Source organism: Lepisosteus platostomus, chromosome 6 (genome assembly GCF_059453375.1).
Source record: "Lepisosteus platostomus isolate fLepPlt1 chromosome 6, fLepPlt1.hap1, whole genome shotgun sequence".
NCBI lineage: Eukaryota > Metazoa > Chordata > Actinopteri > Semionotiformes > Lepisosteidae > Lepisosteus > Lepisosteus platostomus.
The window spans coordinates 29,072,857-29,090,706 of record NC_142616.1 but is presented as its reverse complement, the minus strand read 5'-3'; the positions used below and the strand labels follow the sequence as shown (position 1 = coordinate 29,090,706).

Here is a 17,850-nt window from a genome sequence, read left to right as displayed (position 1 = left end):
TTGTTGGGAAGCAAAAACTACTTTTCCCAGAAGGCATGACGATAGGGGGGTAAGATGGGTATCCATGACAGCCTAGTTGTTGTTGTTAGATGGTGCTAAACTAGCTTTGGGTTGAAAACATTAAAACATTTTAAGAGGGTGGTATGGTCAACCGTCCATCTTCCAGAAAAATACAATTCACAGCTAATTAGAACTTTTGTATTTCTGAATATGTCGTTTTTGAAAAAAACGTAGACATTTCTGTCCTTAGGTGACTTAATTCCTCTGCTATATTCACCCCGTTCTAAACGTATCAGTATAAAATTGGTCCATATTCAAGTAAACAGGCATCCTACAGGACTGAGGACTTGAGTAGTGGAGCTCACGGAAAGTGAGAACGATGGTACACCCCCAGCGAACGAGGCAACGGGGACGGGAATCAGAGGATAGCTTAACGGAGGACCTGTCGGAGAGGGATATGGGAAAATTGTGAACAAGAAAATGATTTCGAGATACAGCAGACGACCTGTGTCACACAGCCTGGAGATGTGAGTATTCTGTAACTGTGCCCTTTGTACGATAACTGACATCGCTGTTTTAAATGTCTTCTCGGAGTCAGTCCCTCTCTTCACAGCGAGAAAATCGCAACTGAAGGGGAATAAAATGTACTTTGTAGAGTTAAATCCATAGGTTTGCCTATTCCATTGTTTCAGAGAGACGTGAAGGAGGATTGTAATATAATATTTGACGGAACTGATTTGCTTCATTGGTAATGCTATAGCTTGAATATTTGGATAATAATAGTTCAAAATAATGTTAATAAGCATGATGATTTGTTGCATTTATATAGCTCTGTACATATAGGAGGGGTCACACTACATCCACTTCTGAAGTACAACAACCTCCTGGGTAACTCACTGCAGACATGCTGCACTGGCAGAAAAATGTTGTTTGACCAATTAAGCTAAAAAAGACTAAATTAGAGTTTAGGCCTAGGTGTCAAGGGCATTGAGAAAGTGTGTTAGAAGAGAGGGAAAGAGAATTACTAATAATATTTACTGATTCCCACAGCACTTTACGTATAGGAGGGTATTTGTTAAACACTGCAAGGCAGAGCCTGCACTGCAGGTGATATGTGACAGGCATTATGTACAATTAGCCCCATTTCGCAGCGGATCAGGTGCATTACTGAGAAATGACTTCACCTTCGAATTAAAGGGATTTTTAGGGAGGCCAGGATGTACTAACTCAAAGTGGATTTTAGCTAGGACACCCGTGTTGACACCTCTGCTCTTGTGAAAAGTGCCTTGGGATCTTTAATGGCCAATAACTGAGGACAGCAGGGTTACTTCTTATCTGAAGGACAGCATGTCCTACAGCACTGTACTGGGGGACTGGTTTGGAAATTCCGGTCCAGAACGAAAAGAGACACCTACTGGTTCATCAGCACTACTTAAAGCAGCAATCTGGTTTTCCTTAAAGTTCTAACATCTCAATACTGACCAGGCCCAAATGTGCTTAGCTTCTGAAATCAGACTACAAGTTGGTAATGTGGTTGCGTGGTTTTTTTCAGTAAAGGTTTTCAACATTATGGGTGAAATGGTACCGAACCAATTGACTACGGAACAGCTTCTACCTCCAGGCAATAAGACTGCTAAATATCCCACCTGCAGCTCCTTTAGCAAATCACCTGTAATGGCTACATGGACACACAGTTTTCACTGTATTCAGCATAACTGCACTACTTGTATATATTGCATACACCATGGACACAGAGCATCTCTACTCATATTGAGTTTTATTCAATTTCTATTACATCTATTATTATGTAACCTTATTTTTGTAACCTCAATTTTGTGATTTTTGTGAATTTTGCGATTCTTGTGATTTCTGTGAGCTCGCAGAAAAGACATTTCATTGCCAGCAACTACTGCTGCATGCTGTATTGTTGTGCATTTGCTAAATAAACTTTGATTTGATTTGAGTAACCCTGATTTAAGTTAGTTGACCCTAGTTGAAACCTAAAATCAAAATGAAACTGACATGATAATTGTTGTAAAAAATGGTCACAAAATGAACAATTAAAAACTGAAGTTTTTAATTTAACAGCCCTTGTTTACAAACGTCTTTATGATCTTCTGTAAATATAGTGAATATGAAAAGAATTTACAGCAATGTGCAATAAGTGTAGAGTGCATGTGTACATAATAGTGTTGATGTGCAGTATGTCTGTTCATGAGCAATCCATAGTTTTCTTCTTTTCATTCTGTCTGAACTCTCAATTTGGGGAAAAAAACAATCATTCTTAAGGTTAGATTATTCAGTAATCTAACCTTGTTGCCGGATTCAAAGGTAGTCATGAAATGTAGAGATTTATTCATCTTCTTGACACCAGGCAGCCATGTTGGACTGGAGATGATGGTCCCCATATAACAATGAAATAATGTTCTTACTACTTTGGAAGGAAAAAAAAATTGCGATGCTGGCTATTATTTTAACCAATAAAGCATTGGAAGTGTGAAGTAGTTTGCCTCTAATTGGAGTACGTCCTGCACAGCCGCAAATAACAGGATCACGTGTGCTGATGTTCTGCATGAGGGCTTATTGGAAATTCTGATCCTGAAGGACTGTATTCTGCAGGTTGTGGGGATGTTTTAAAATGAGTATAATGTTTCATGTGTTTAACGTAGCAAATAGCAGGTAAAATGAAAAATAAAGCCTGATCCATACTTTGCTCTTGCAGACGTGGGCTTTCTCGGAGCAGTTTGGATAATCACCCACTCCCAGAGGTGGATGATGACAACCTATCTCCATGCTACCTGCAAGACCTTCAAGAAGCTGTCCCTACTGACAACAGGTAGAAGCTGTCAGGTTTCCTGCTACTGAGCTTTTTGTCACCCTCAGCACCATCTGAAAAGAGCCATGATACCTCAGAATTGACAAATTATAACAAAATTTTGATTTTTATAATACTGAGGTGTCCCAGCACTCTCTCTGACAGCTTTGCTTTTCTGTGGTTGAAGCTACCTTCGGTAGGAAGCTTAGCATGAATGCGTTTATTGTAACCAGGCTAAGTGAACTGACTTTTATTTGCTAACTCGGCTATCCTGCTTTCTCCTGACGATTATTAGCAGCAACTCGGAGAGTTCAGAGGTGTCAGGGGGGTCAAGCTGCCCAACGTTGACTGCAGGTGATACAACACGATCTTGGTCTGGGATCCACAGCTACACTGGCACTGGGCTCTCCACCGAGCGTAGCTCTGTCTTCTCTTGGGGCTACGATGTGAGTACAGATGCTGTGCTGTGGTGTCTCACCCCAGATCTTGCACTGGAAACAACCTTCACTGGGAGCACAGCTTCATTGCTGAGTTGTAATCTAAACTGAAAAGTCTCGTGAAAAAAAAAAGTGTAGAATGGCCTAACAACTTACTTGTTATTGAAGCGTCTCATTGCTGAAAGACTCAAAATGCTTAGTTTCCAAATGGGTATTTTTTTAAATAATAAAAAAATTAAAGTTATAAAAACAAACAAACCTTGAAAGACGTGATAGTGCTGGCAGAGTTTCTAATAAACACACAGAAAGACTACACTTTGTCTAGCTCCATTGTTTAACAATGCAACTGAATACAAAAAGTCAACAGCAGTTTGAGCTTTAGGAAGTAAAGTACTGGGGACTGTCATTAATGGGTATTTATGTCACTCTCCTGCAGTGTAGTCTGAATGGCCCTCCACGCCCACTCTGCCAGTTAGTTCTCAGATTTCCACTGCTTTTTATAGCATGAACAGCAGCATAGTGAAGCACAGTGTGGAATTTGCATGTTCTCCCTGTGTTCAGATGGATATTTGAGCAGTCCAATTACATGCTGTCCAGTGTAATTGGAGTCTGTAAATTCCCCCTGTTTGCACCTAGGTTAAAGTCCTTCCTTGTGCCCCTGTAATTGCCTGGTTAAGTTTTTTTTACTGGAAAAGGATAATAAAATAAAATTAAACTAAAATGCAACACTAACATCAGCCACGTAGCTAAACAGATCTTTTGTGGGATTTTTGAGCAGCAAAACGGTCTTCCATGTCCCAGCCCTAGGAACTGACTAACAACCAAGATGTAGATGATGATGCTCCAAGATGTACTGGAGCTGAGTAAATCATTCCAACAGATGATTTGAGTCCCAGAACATTTGCACATTTTAACCGTAGTGCAAAGCAGTAAGTATTTGTCCTGCTGAAATCCAGGCTGCGACAAATGCAGGCACAGAGAGTAGGCTTCAGGAGCAGGGTGCAGTGGTTCAGATGGCAGATGGGCCTCGGGCTTTACCTGTGTCGTCTGCTCGGCAGGAGTTTGACAAGGCAGCGTCACGGCAGGTACAACAGATGTTTGAGGAGATCGACAAGGAGCTCTACAAGGAAGGGGCAGGTGGGCAGCTGCGTGGACTGCAGGAGGAGTGCCAGCAGTGGAAGTCCAGGTTCTCCCACCTCCGGTATGTCATTCATTACAGTACATTGTAGCGTTAGACAGGGATCATTGTTAATTTCTGATAGGTGAGCTTTTAATTTCTGAGTTCAGATATGTGGAAGCTTTTATGTCAGTATTCTTGTTGATTTATGAGTATATGGAGAAAAGTTTATTTACGCTTTCACATGTGTTGTATCTCAAAGCTCATAGCAGAGTAGACGTAAGGTGGTCATTCTGACAGGACTCTGTGTATGCACATATTCAAGCATTTACATGTCATTGTAAGAAGACTCATTAAAACATAGATGTAGGATTGATCTCAAACACTTTGAATTTTTACATTGAAAGATTAACGGTCATTATAAAGGCAAACGTAATGGAGAAGACAGAAAAATGAACAGGAGTCTTTAGTTATTTGAATGTAGGCTAGAGCTTTACTGGTAAAGGTATCACATGAGGGTACAATCTTGGTTTAAAAGCTGTGCTGAGATTATGCATTTTTGTTTTCATAACAATAAAATCTGTTTTAACGTAACAATGGTAGATTTAGGACTTTAAGTATAAGATGTCTTTGACACATTCCAAACAAATCAGATAGGGAGTGAAATACTGTAAGTTCATCCCAATGGAGACTTAATAATTGGCATGAATTTAAAAGGAGCAGATCTTAATCAACTCACTGATTTCTTTGAGCAAGCAGTTACTGTATAACAGCGGATAACTTTATGATGTGTAATGAACTGAAATTGTATAAAAGGTTTTGAATTACTCTCAAGACTGGTGTCAGGTTATTACTGGAGTACAACAGGGATCTGTATTTAGATCATTGCTCTTCTTGATGTATATACATTTCTCAGGCCTAGGTATAATTGACTTGGTAAGCGTGTTAAGACAGCCAACAACAAAAGCAGGTGTGGGCATCTCAAGAAATAATTATCATAATAATTGCTTACACTTCTATAGCGCTTTTCTGGACACTCCATTCAAAGTGCTTTACAGGTAATGGGGATTCCTCTCCACCACCACCAATGTGCAGCATCCACCTGGATGATGAAAAGAAAAGAGACACAACGTTTAGGCTGTGGAGTTTTCTTCAGTTGTGTAGGCTCCACAGCTGAAATGTTGTCTCTTTTCTTTTCAGCATGGAATAAACCTTTATTTTATTATAAAGGCTTATTTAAGGTGATATGGCCAGCAGCCATATCACCCTGCAACTCACAACTGGCAGCCCACTGAAGCTAAGCAGGTGTGAGCCTGGTCAGTACCTGGATAAGAGACCTCCTGGGAAAAACTAAGGTTGCTGCTGGAAGAGGCGTTAGTGGGGCCAGCAGGAGGCGCTCACCCTGTGGTCTGTGTGGGTCCTAATGTCCCAGTATAGTGACAGGGACACTATACTGTAAACAGGCGCACGTCCTTCGGATGAGACATAAAAGCGAGGTCCTGACTCTCTGTGGTCATTAAAAATCCCAGGGTGTTTCTCGAAAAAGAGTAGGGGTGTAACCCCGGTGTCCTGGCCAAATACCCCGGTGTCCTGGCAGCAAAGATACAAAAACAGGGTTATGATTTGGTTATTTAAGAGATAAACCAGGCGTAACATCTCTCGAGAGATCTGGAACAAACCCCTCAGCTCCATGGGACACATTTCTGACCTTTTTATGCTCTTAAGGATTGTGATTTGGAAAAAATACACAGAAGAATTCTAACTATAAAGCCATTTAATAACATTTTAAGAGAGGTTGATCTGTGCTGTTGTGCGTTGCAGGATCCTGGGCACTCAGCTCGTGTGTCCCACTGATGAGGGGTTCCAGTGGTTCTCTACTACAGGGGCAGGGCCAGCCATCTCCAAAGTAACCAGCCAGAGCAGGGCGAGGAGCAACACAGAGTGAGTCTGTCACACTGGCCAACAGGCCAGGTCTGTCTCGTTTCCTGGAGTGGCACAGCTCGTTAAACACAAACAAAGAAACAAAACACAAGTAAAGCATTTCCTTTTTCTCTCCCTATCATTATAGTGGTGTGGACAAGCTTTATTAATGTTGGTGCAGTGTCAGTTTTCTGACTTTTCTGTTGCCAGTGTTATAAAACATGGTCTGTACTGCTATTGGGTTGCATTCATTGAATCAGTATTGAATAAATCCTGCAACACTAACACTGAGATTTGTAGGAAGAGATATTACATTACTTTAGATTTTCATCGTATGTTATGTTATTATTGTACAGATGCCAGTCAGAAAAAAGTGTTTTTAATATTAATTTTGCAAATTACAAGTTGAGACAGAAAAATATTAGATTTGTTTTAGTTTTTATTAGTATTATTAAACTTAAAACAAATATTTATGGATGCTCACTCGTGTTTTTCTTGTCTTTTTGGAGTCTGCCTGCCTTTGTGTCCACATGATCATTCTTGGTTGTACAGTATCAGGGGTTCTGCATCGTGTCTGTGGTTCTGTGTATGTCAGTATCTCTAAGTGATGGTGGTTCTGCGTGTGTCAGTATCTCTGAGTGATGGTGGTTCTGCATGTGTCAGTATCTCTGAGTGATGGTGGTTCTGCGTGTGGCGGTGGTTCTGCGTGTGTCAGTATCTCTGAGTGATGGTGGGTCTGTGTGTCAGTATCTCTAAGTGATGGTGGTTCTGCGTGTGTCAGTATCTCTAAGTGATGGTGGTTCTGCGTGTGTCAGTATCTCTAAGTGATGGTGGTTCTGCGTGTGTCAGTATCTCTGAGTGATGGTGGTTCTGCATGTGTCAGTATCTCTGAGTGATGGTGGTTCTGCATGTGTCAGTATCTCTGAGTGATGGTGGTTCTGCGTGTGTCAGTATCTCTGAGTGATGGTGGTTCTGCATGTGTCAGTATCTCTGAGTGATGGTGGTTCTGCGTGTGGCGGTGGTTCTGCGTGTGTCAGTATCTCTGAGTGATGGTGGGTCTGTGTGTCAGTATCTCTAAGTGATGGTGGTTCTGCGTGTGTCAGTATCTCTAAGTGATGGTGGTTCTGCGTGTGTCAGTATCTCTAAGTGATGGTGGTTCTGCGTGTGTCAGTATCTCTGAGTGATGGGGGTTCTGCGTGTGTCAGTATCTCTGAGTGATGGTGGTTCTGCATGTGTCAGTATCTCTGAGTGATGGTGGTTCTGCATGTGTCAGTATCTCTGAGTGATAGTGGTTCTGCGTGTGGCGGTGGTTCTGCGTGTGTCAGTATCTCTGAGTGATGGTGGGTCTGTGTGTCAGTATCTCTGAGTGATGGTGGTTCTGCGTGTGTCAGTATCTCTGAGTGATGGTGGTTCTGCATGTGTCAGTATCTCTGAGTGATAGTGGTTCTGCGTGTGTCAGTATCTCTGAGTGATGGTGGTTCTGCGTGTGTCAGTATCTCTGAGTGATGGTGGGTCTGTGTGTCAGTATCTCTGAGTGATGGTGGTTCTGCGTGTGTCAGTATCTCTGAGTGATGGGGGTTCTGCGTGTGTCAGTATCTCTGAGTGATGGTGGTTCTGCGTGTGTCAGTATCTCTGAGTGATGGGGGTTCTGCGTGTGTCAGTATCTCTGAGTGATGGGGGTTCTGCGTGTGTCAGTATCTCTGAGTGATGGGGGTTCTGCGTGTGTCAGTATCTCTGAGTGATAGTGGTTCTGCATGTGTCATTTATAATGGCGTCTCTCTGTCCAGGCTGACTGTGCAAGGACGGAAGGCCGTGTTGTCCAAGCCCTGTGCAGATGCTGACACGCCCCCTGGAGCACCCCCTTGGCTGAAGAGTGTGGATGAGCCACGGGTGATTGCAGCAGAGGGGCTGGTAGAGGAGTACCTTGCCTTTGACTGCAGGGACCTGTGAGTAACTCCCCACGCCGAACCCTGACCTCTGACCCCTTGCACCTTACCTTATGAACTGGATCTGTATCTAGCACTATCACAGCACTGGCATGATCACACCTGCAGCATGATTGTAATCCCGTGTGTATATGATGTGGTGGTGACCATGGTGGATGCTGTCTATAAAGGTTTGTGCGACAGTGAATGTGAGTCCGTGTACAGCTAAGCGTGTTTATCTGTTGGACGAAGGGAGGCTGCATGTGTGCCAGTGTGTTTGCTGCTCTGAAACCGAAGGTGTGTCTGCATGTGTTGCAGGGAGGAGGAGTGGGAGAGGGGGAAGGTAGGGTTCCGCAGGAGGAAGGGTCTTCCCCCGGTGTCTCCATGCCACTGTCGGCGTCAGGCGGTGCTGGACCTGCTGTTCGATGATGTCTGGAGAGAACTGGTGGGCTGCATGGAGGAGCTGGTTCGCAGGCTCTGGGAGGGCTGTAGCTCCGGTACACGCTTTCGACATTGATCAGCCTTTATTTTCTATGGAAGTCTTCATGGCTAGATAACTCAAAGTGCTACAGAATGCATAAAATAATAACTTAAGGAGAATAAATTAACAATGGAAAAAGGCCAAATTGAAATGCTTCTTTAAAAATCATGGTTGAAGTTAACAAAATAAAAATAACATCTGGTTCTATGTGATATGAAATAATGAAATGTTCTGCATTGCAGAGAAAATAGCTACTTAGCTATTCCATATAATAATACAAAATGTTTTTGTATCTTAACACAACAGAATGTAGTGGTTCAGAATGCTGGGTTTGATTGCTACTTCTTGATCATGGTCTTTTTTGCTGGCAGAAGGAAATTGTTCTTTACTGTAGTAAAAGTCATTAGAGGAGTAGTTCATAATTGAAAATGTATAGGCTAGTGGCCTTCTTTTTGGCAGTCGGTACAGTAGTGTACATTAGCAGTGTATATATACTGTATTTTAGGTTTTGTACATGAATATTGAAAACATTGGGTTGCTTAAACTCAGATGTAGCTACCTTGGTAGAGCCCTGCTCCCCATAAACAGACGCTTGCCTCGGGGTGAACAAGAGGGCAGCCTTTGAGGAATAGCCATGCTTCCACAATCCTTGCAAAAGCTTATCATTTGCATGGTGATTTTTCATTTTGCCCTGTTTTTCCAATTCATCTACCTCACATTTACTTGCTTTCAAAACGCTATTTTGCCATGCCCTTCAGCACATTTGCTATCAGTGGATAAGTGTTACTGTACTATAGTACTTCACTACCCTATAATGTTAGAATGACAATAACATTATGTGCTGCTGCCGAATCAAGGAAGGGTCATGCGTTGAACCTGAGCTGCCTGATGTATAAGAAGAACATGGTCTGAAGGCTGACCACAGGCCTGTTTTTTCACCGTGCAGATGATGAGAGGAATGCTGTGACAGTCATCCCTGTGCGTCCAGATTCAGACAGTTCATTCCTGCCGGCGGTGCAACTGAGAGTCAGCCAGCCCAGGGCCCCCTCTTTCTCCACCAGCCTACAGCCACAGGTGGGTGAAAGCAAGGGGTGGGGGCTGTGGAGCACAGGCTTCGCTTTGCATATATCAGCTGAAAATGGAACCAGCACCTTATTATTTAGTGAGGCACCTTATTATTTTCATTAGCTTATACACAATAGCACACCGAGAAGTGCTGCTTTATTGCAGGTCTGTCATTTTGTGCTATAGAATGTAAAAAATTATGATTTAAGGAGAAATCTGTGTGTTTCCAGAATCCATAGCAATACTGAGGTTAGAATAGTTTAATGGAAGATTATGAAACCATTTTGTATAGCTTGAATGATTTACCAAGACAGAGAATTCAGTCTATCTTCATGCATACCTACAGTGATACAGTATTTCTGCACCAAAGTTGGGGTCAGTATGGGGGAGTGACGCTACTTTAATTATGATTGTGTAGAGCTGGCTGTGAATGTTAACATAACTTTACTTTGTTACTAAAATAAATGACTGGTAATACAAAATGGCTTTAACTAACATCTCTATTAAGGTAGTCAAATACCAGGCTTTCTAGTCCATTCACTTGTTACAGCTGCCTCCATAGTTACATAATCGATTGTACCAAAGTTATACTACAATCCTGAATTAGAGTGGTTTGGAAGTTTGGTGTTTGACTTCCATGATGAACTATTCCCTGATACTAAACAATAGCACAGAGGTCTTCATTCTTGTTGCTTTCTATAGCCTTTGACTCTTTACATTCTTCTTATTCAGGCTTCCAATTCAGGAACTTCTCCTTTTTTTCCTATTCTGTTTTAATTTGTCCCTGTTCTGCTCAACACCTGCCACACTGCCTCCTTTTTATTTATGTATTTATTTATGTCTTCCTTTCCCTCTTTGTCCTTTCTTTCTTTTCCAAAGAGCGCAAAGTCAAAGCACAAGTCCAGCCGGAAATCCAAAAGGCAGAGAAAGCCTCCTCCTGTATGTAACACTCTAATGGGGAAAGACAGTGAATGTGATGTTAGTTCTGTTAGACAGTGTAGGGATTGCCAGTTTTGACAAAACCACCAGAGAGAGTTTATTCAGTCAGAGACTGTCTTTCCCTCTCTTGTGCCTGACTTTTCATACACAGTGGATGCATGGTTCCTCTTATTAACAGCAGGTGCTTCTTTTTTTCACTTCGCAATTTTTAGAGGAACACTGTGTTAGATAAACTAATAGATGTATCTTTCATTCTTCTTCTGTCTTTTAGTTGAAATGGAAAAGGTTAGTGTAACTAATAAAAATTAGTTGGACTGCTTCCCTATACCACACAGAATCAAATCTTCGGACTTTGGAATAGCCAAATCACACAATTTGAAGAGAGGCATGTAGTAAAATCATGCAGTGGAGTAATAGGAAAGACCCTGTAACTGATGGTAACCCTTGCCCTATACTGTGGCAATTTATGATAGGGTGTAGGGAGAAAGTCAATCAGTACAAAACAAAATGAGCCATGTGAAGATGCATAAGCAGCTGTTTATAGAGCATCAACTCTGAAATTTGGCTTGATTGAAGCTGACTCTTGTTTCTTTCCATAGTCCAGCAGAGTGCCTGGGAGTGCCCACCACAACCTCAATGGCCTCATCGTCATCCACGGGATCCCCCTACAGCAGAGGACCCTGGGAGTCTTGGATAAAACACAGTACGAATAGCCAACCCCGGCTCCCTGCACAAGCACTGTGTACACGCCGACACACGCTCATGCACTTCTCGTGACTACAGTGCTCCTGGCGACCTCACTTTTTGTCAGACCTAGAGAAATAGCATTTTGTTTGACAAAGTTCAAAATGTACTGGCAGCTGTTTTTTTTTATCTTTGCTTAAATGTGTTTGAATGCAAAGCAATTACGACACTGAAATATTTACGTTGTGCAAGAGCTACAGCTGGTGTGGTGTAGCATTACACTTCTCAGACAAAGACTTCGATTTCCCTGAAAAATGTAGACCTAGTTAAATGATAAAAAGGTAACAAGAATTAGATTTGATGCTTATGTGTGTTTCTAATAGTGCCACTTTTTTGTGCACCCATCTGTATGAGTCTGTTAACATTTTCCCTGGGTCAAATCGGTATCAGAAAAAATATTTGAGTTATATGCCACCTGTCATAACACAGCTTTCTTTCCCCCAAACACTTTCAGTCTAGAGGAAATACCTATCACATGCATGAACATTTAAAGGAATGATGGAATTCGTATTTTGCACTTGGGCAAAATTAGCTGGAGATAATGCTGTGCTTGAAAAGTATAGTTTTCAATGGTAGAAACACAATAAAAAGCTTTTATTTATAATAAAATAATAGTTATTTTTATTTTATACAATAAAATGTATTATATTTAATAAAACACAGTAAAATAAAAAGCTTTTTATTTATAAATACCTTTTTAATATGATATAAGTATACGAGTGTGTTAAGAGAGGTTGACGTTACTACATCAAGATATTAATCACCTGTCTGTGTAAATGTTTTCACAGGGAATCAGAAGAGAGGATGTCTCATCGTCCGGGTTCGAGTGCCATCCCCTCCAGCAGATCTCGTCCCCGCCGGCAGCTGGAACAGAGCTCTTCCTCACTGTCACGTCCCCCACAGTCTGCCCGGCGTCGGAACCCTCCTCCACGAACCCTGCACCCCATCACCCCTGGTCTGTCACAGTCCGGCACCCTGGGGTCCATGGATGAGGTCATTCGTGGAACACGCCTGTGAGTTTCTGAGGGCTGCAGGGCCATATAGCTGGGTGCTTGTAGAATCACTTTTCAGATCCATTTACTCCCCTGTGAACTTTGTCCCCATTTTGGTAATATCAAGAATACTCCAGTTTTCTAGAAATGTTTTTCTCTCATATTCACGCTATCTCATTCTAGATATTCTCGGTAAACTTAATCACTTGTTTCAGAAAACAGAGAGTGCAGTTTGTTTCAGAAAGAAAAGGTTTGAAAATTGATCTTTTGTTTTTATTGACCTGTTGACATCAAATTTGTGTTTGGAAAGCTCCCCAACTGTAGCAAGCAGTCTACAGCGCACTGGTGTGAAGCAGGATAAAAGACAGGCAGTGTAGGGTTCAGGCCTTCAGGAAAGCATGTACAGTACTGACTTTAAGTTACTAAGCATGATTTCAGCTTTAGGCAAGAATGTAAAGATATTTTGTACTGAATGTGCACCGTAAGTTAAAGTGCTCATGTGTTTAGCACAAAGATGGCAGTGTATCGAATGGAAAATAAAGTTTAATGTGTTTTACGTTATATTATTGTTTCTGGAATATTATTCAAATGAATGAATGTTTTACTATGCTGCACACTTGAAAGAAATACAGCCCATAGAAGAGGCGGGCCTAATTTGGTAACCACGTTACAAAAAAAGATACTACCATTCTGAAATCAGTGTATAGAAGAGAAACCAGATACATTCCTAGGTATAAAGACATTTCCTCTGATAACAGGCAAAAAAAACTGAACTGTTCTAGTCTTGAACAGAGAAGATTAGGAAGTGACCTGATTCAATTGTTTAAAGTCCTCAAAGGCATTGATATATTTATCACAGTGGACTTCTTCACAATCAGCAGTGAAACACAAATCAGGACCCACATTAAAGCTCTGTGGATGTGCTTTTAAAACGTAGAAAAGGTACTGTAGCACTTCTTTACAGAAGGGGTTAAAGTATGGAACAAGCGACACAAAGCACATCCATTTTACTACTAGAAACCAAACGGAATAGATGGGCTGCATGGCTTCCTCGTTTGTAATTTGTGTTTTGAAGTACACAATCCCTGTGTACTTAGTTGTGGCTGATTATGTTTATTGCTCCTCCCCAGGCACACTGCAAGCGACCGCCTGGCCTCCCCCCCAATGCCCTTGAGCCGCAACAACCTACTTCCACCTATCGGCACAGGTGACGCTGATCCCCCACCCCCGGGACAGAGCCTCCGTCAGGTTCAGGTACGGCTCGCCCAAGGCACAGTGAGAGCGGCACAGCTGCGCTGGCTTCGACCGCGGGGAACCAGTGTGGAAAAAGACAATGTGGCGTTCAGCGGTGCTGCTGTTGCACTGTCTGTGCGTGTGTGCACACGTACTCTCGCGTGCTGGGCTTCTGCGCTGATGCTTGCGTGCATTTGTGGTGTTTGTGCGCAGAGGCAGCGGGGGTCCTCCAGCAGAGCGCACAGCGCAGTGCCGGACGAGACGGGGGCCCAGCCCCCCCGCGAGAGGCTTCAGACGCTGGACGTCTTCTCACGCCCCAACACCACTCACACCTTCCGGGTAAGAGCCAATCGCAACAGCAGTCACTTCCTCCGACAGCCCAGGACCTCTGTTGTATAGTTATTTGAGCAGGTTAATTTCTTGGAGCTGTAGACACTGTTCGAAATTATACTTATAAAGCAAAACAAAAAAAGAAATATTTGTAATATTAACTCATTTTATTTTCTATCCATACAAAGTTAAGGAAATTAGTAACAAAATTAGTAACAAAAAATGAAAAGCACCTGTGAGTGCTTCTAATATCTGAAATGGATGAAACTATGCAACGGGAGTCTTATGTATCCTCTGGGAATTACAGAGCAGCAGCATTACCACTTTGTAGTCTGATCTTGTCAGATCTCTGAAGCTAAGCAAGGCTGGTCGCTACTGGGATGGGGACACCTCAAAAGAAATCGAGGCTCCTGTTGTGAGTGATGGTGGGGAACCAGTAGGAGACACTATTCCCTCTGGACTAGAATTCCCCCAAAAAAAGTTTCACTGTGGTGACAGGAAACAATATACCAAGGCCCTGACTACTTGCAGGAATTAAAGATCCTATGACACTGTTTATATGAGGAGAGATGCTAACCCTGATGTCCTGGTCAAATTCCACTCTTGTAATTTCTCTCTTCTCCACTTCATCTGCTGTGGAGAAGGTACCGCTGGCACGTAATGTCTGTTGCATCAACATGCAAAGTAGGTGCTGAACTGCAGTGTTTAATGAAGGAGGTGCCTTTCACTATATCATGAACTTTTGGGATCCTTTAGGTTGGAAAGAGCTATGCATATACAAGGAATTATTAATAGTAGCACTATCTCCCTCTATCCTTACATGCTGAAATACCTTATTTTTAGGTCTTTGTCTCCTAGACTGTAATTATTTTCATTTTTAGTTTGGTTGGTCAAACTTAACATTTTTCGTAAGGCCTTTTGAGACTTGGGAAGGGCTTATTTTCAAAGGGGTAGTAAATATACTAATGTACAGGTCTAGGAAACATCTCGGTTGTGCCATTGACACCATTCTGTGTTTCAGTCAGACACTCCGTACCGGCGATCTTTCACTGTGCTGGACAGCGTTGGACAGGGCCGCCTGGGTAGGTCGGCAGGCACAGGTGGGTTTGCAAATGCAGGCAGCACAGGGTTTTCAAAAACACCTTTTACCATTGGTTGGGTTTAAAATCTTAAACACCAGAGTTCTTGTTCAATAGACGAGTTATATAGCTGATTATATTATCCAAGACAACGTACATTCGTCACAGTGACTGAATTGTAAAACAATTGATTGTAATAGATTTATTTCCATTTACTATATGTTTGAAAAGGCTGAATTCCATGATAAAATTGCATGTGACTGTTTTTAAAAAATAGGTGAATCAGATTCTTATTTTCTATACTAAATCTGTTTATGAAATGTAAGAAGAGCTCTATTATTGGACTGATTCGCCCACTTTGTCTGCTGTCCTTTGGAAGATTCGCTGGGTATTGGGGTTACTGGTATCAGCCTGGGCATCAGCAGTTCCTCCTTCCTGGACTCCTTCCAGCACCATGTGCTCGGGCATTCACCCATTGAAGATGAGGAGGAGCCTGATTCATCCCTGCCCCCCCCAGGTCAGTGTGTAGTAAAGTAAGTGTGTGAATTAGTGACCTGCTTTACCAAAACCAGGATCCTAAAGGTTAATTGTGCATAGGAAGATCATGTGACAAGCTGGTATTTTGGGGTTAGAGCATCTTTCACCCAACTGTTTGTCATTCTCCCTGTCTTTTCTCTGTTCATTTTACGTTGTGCTGAAAGAGCAACTACTTTTTTCCGTATCTCCATAATCATGAGTAATCACTATTATACAGGTAATTCACTTTTCTTTTTTCTACATCGAAGTAAAGGGCTTCATATTCTGTCAAATCTTTTTTTCAAAGATGTTCGGCGATGTGTGCCAAAAATATTCACACACCTAATGCATAATTTAATGGACAGAAGGGGCAAAACAAAGATTGGCAAAAATTGTATGATTCACGGAAATTAACTTCACAGGGTACGTGACTCCTCATAAATGCTACAATATAAAACTTGGACCCTAATCCCATCTGTATGCTAGCCAAGGAGTGTTAGGGGTGTCCAGGTGTACAGTATTACTGTAGTTGTACTATTCTAAAAAAAGATGTACCTTGCTCTCACCTTATACTCTTGCTAGTGGGTGTTTGGGTGGTTTCACTGCAGCTAAGATTCTGGCACAGCTTTTAGAGCTGCAGCATTCACTCCCCTGTCGTTCCCGGATCCTGTCCTGTTTTGACTATATGGGGCTCTTGACAGCTGAGATCCATCACGCCAGAGGTGGCAGTGCAGACTTGATCCTACCAGCATAGCAGTCCGACGTTAACGGCCCTTTAATAGAAACCTGGAGGGGGGTGGTACCACTGGCAGCAGGGGAGCGTTTGTGTCGTGTGGGCTGAAATTAAGTATGAGTGTTCATGCATTCATATCGCTATTTTTTATTTTTGAAAAACTGAAAATGACAAATCTTTTAATTTAAAAAGGGCAATTTTGAATTGTTAGAACCAACCAATGAATAGCAAAACTATTTTGTCAGTAGAGTTTTTGCAGCTGGGGTCTTTAAAAAGTTAGAATGTTTAAAAATATTTTCCAGATTCAAAACATGAATGTACTATCACCGATCCTGGGTTTTTGTGGATCAGATGAGCTGGCCTTGTTTGTACAAATGCGTACAGATGGTGGAGTGTTTTTACATTTGTGAAGAGTTGTGTATAAGTTATAAGGGTTTATTTTCAGTGCCTTAAATACATGTTAATGTTGAACATTGACAAAGCACATTACAACTTTGTTTGCTACTCGCGCAGGTACACGAGACATTTTAGTTGTAGGGTATGAAACTTATATTAGCATCTTTGCTCCTTTAAAACCAGCATCTGTGCTCGAGTTATTTTACATGTACCAAACGGGTCTCTGCGTGTCTTGCCCTCCCTCAGCTCTGCTGGTTCCTGTGCCTGTTCCAGCTCGCTCCTACTCCAGGGGTGGCTACACTTCCCGGAGCAGCCGACAGGGGCTATAGCACCTTCTACAGATACAATGTTGTACTGCAACACGCCACAAGGACAAACCGCCTGCACAGCACACAGGATTACCTGGGTACACGGACGCTTTATAAAGCAGCTTTTATGAATGCAGTTTTTTAAATGCCCTATTTTTGTACACTGAATTACAATTTAAGTGGCTGCCAAAGACCGTAAGCAATTTGCCTAGTTTTACAGTTGCTACCAATGTCTAGATGTTATCTTTTGTCTCTCTTCCACAGATAATGCACATTTTGACATTCCTGGTCTATGATGGAGCAGATAAGCAGCAAAAAATGTGACTATTTTAGGTGGGTCAGGTTTGCATAATGATGGTTTGACAGTATTGTACCACATAAACCACAGCAGAGAGACACTACAGAAAATACAATTTTCTTGGTGATATTGAAAGGGAAAATTTCATAAGGGGTAGTTTTTTTTCTCAGTAGCTCTAATGATTGCACTGTTGCATAAGGCACGTAAGAGGCAGTCCATGAAGAGTGACAGAATACTTAGGGCCATTTCCATGTCAGCAATGAAGGGTAATGGCAGTCTGGCACTACCAGGTTCTGCTGCTCCAGCACATACAGGCTGGGCAGTACAGCTTCTCCAGCTCTCAGGCAAAACGAGTCCATCTTCAGTGGGCTAACTTAAAGCTTGACATGTACAAATGTTCTACAATAATATTTCTTGCTGTACCATGTATTTTATACACAAAAACTTGTGTAATATAATTACTCAAGCAAATAAAGCTTTTTTGTACCGGGTACTGGAAGTGAACTTTGTTTGGTCTATAAT

General features: G+C 42.0%; 1 protein-coding gene across 3 annotated transcripts; it reads left to right on the top strand.

Moving 5' to 3' along the window:
- Nucleotides 1-24: 24 nt before the first annotated feature.
- fam149b1 (family with sequence similarity 149 member B1) lies at nucleotides 25-17,827 on the top strand. Of its 3 annotated transcripts, XR_015939539.1 has the most exons (17): nucleotides 25-527; nucleotides 2,723-2,836; nucleotides 3,111-3,261; nucleotides 4,311-4,453; nucleotides 6,191-6,310; nucleotides 8,077-8,235; nucleotides 8,533-8,711; nucleotides 9,642-9,769; nucleotides 10,640-10,699; nucleotides 11,299-11,402; nucleotides 12,232-12,456; nucleotides 13,566-13,689; nucleotides 13,882-14,007; nucleotides 15,020-15,098; nucleotides 15,457-15,594; nucleotides 16,969-17,128; nucleotides 17,295-17,827. XR_015939539.1 is itself a non-coding variant. In XM_088635209.1 (16 exons), exons 1-16 carry the CDS (start codon nucleotides 481-483, stop codon nucleotides 17,049-17,051), a joined length of 1,980 nt encoding a protein of 659 aa, XP_088491335.1. In that variant the 5' UTR covers nucleotides 25-480; the 3' UTR covers nucleotides 17,052-17,827. The 3 variants fall into 3 exon arrangements, 2 of the variants coding, with proteins under 2 accessions (XP_088491335.1, XP_088491336.1); XM_088635209.1 differs by having other exon boundaries at nucleotides 16,969-17,827; XM_088635210.1 differs by lacking the exon at nucleotides 10,640-10,699 and having other exon boundaries at nucleotides 26-527; nucleotides 16,969-17,827.
- Nucleotides 17,828-17,850: the final 23 nt, after the last annotated feature.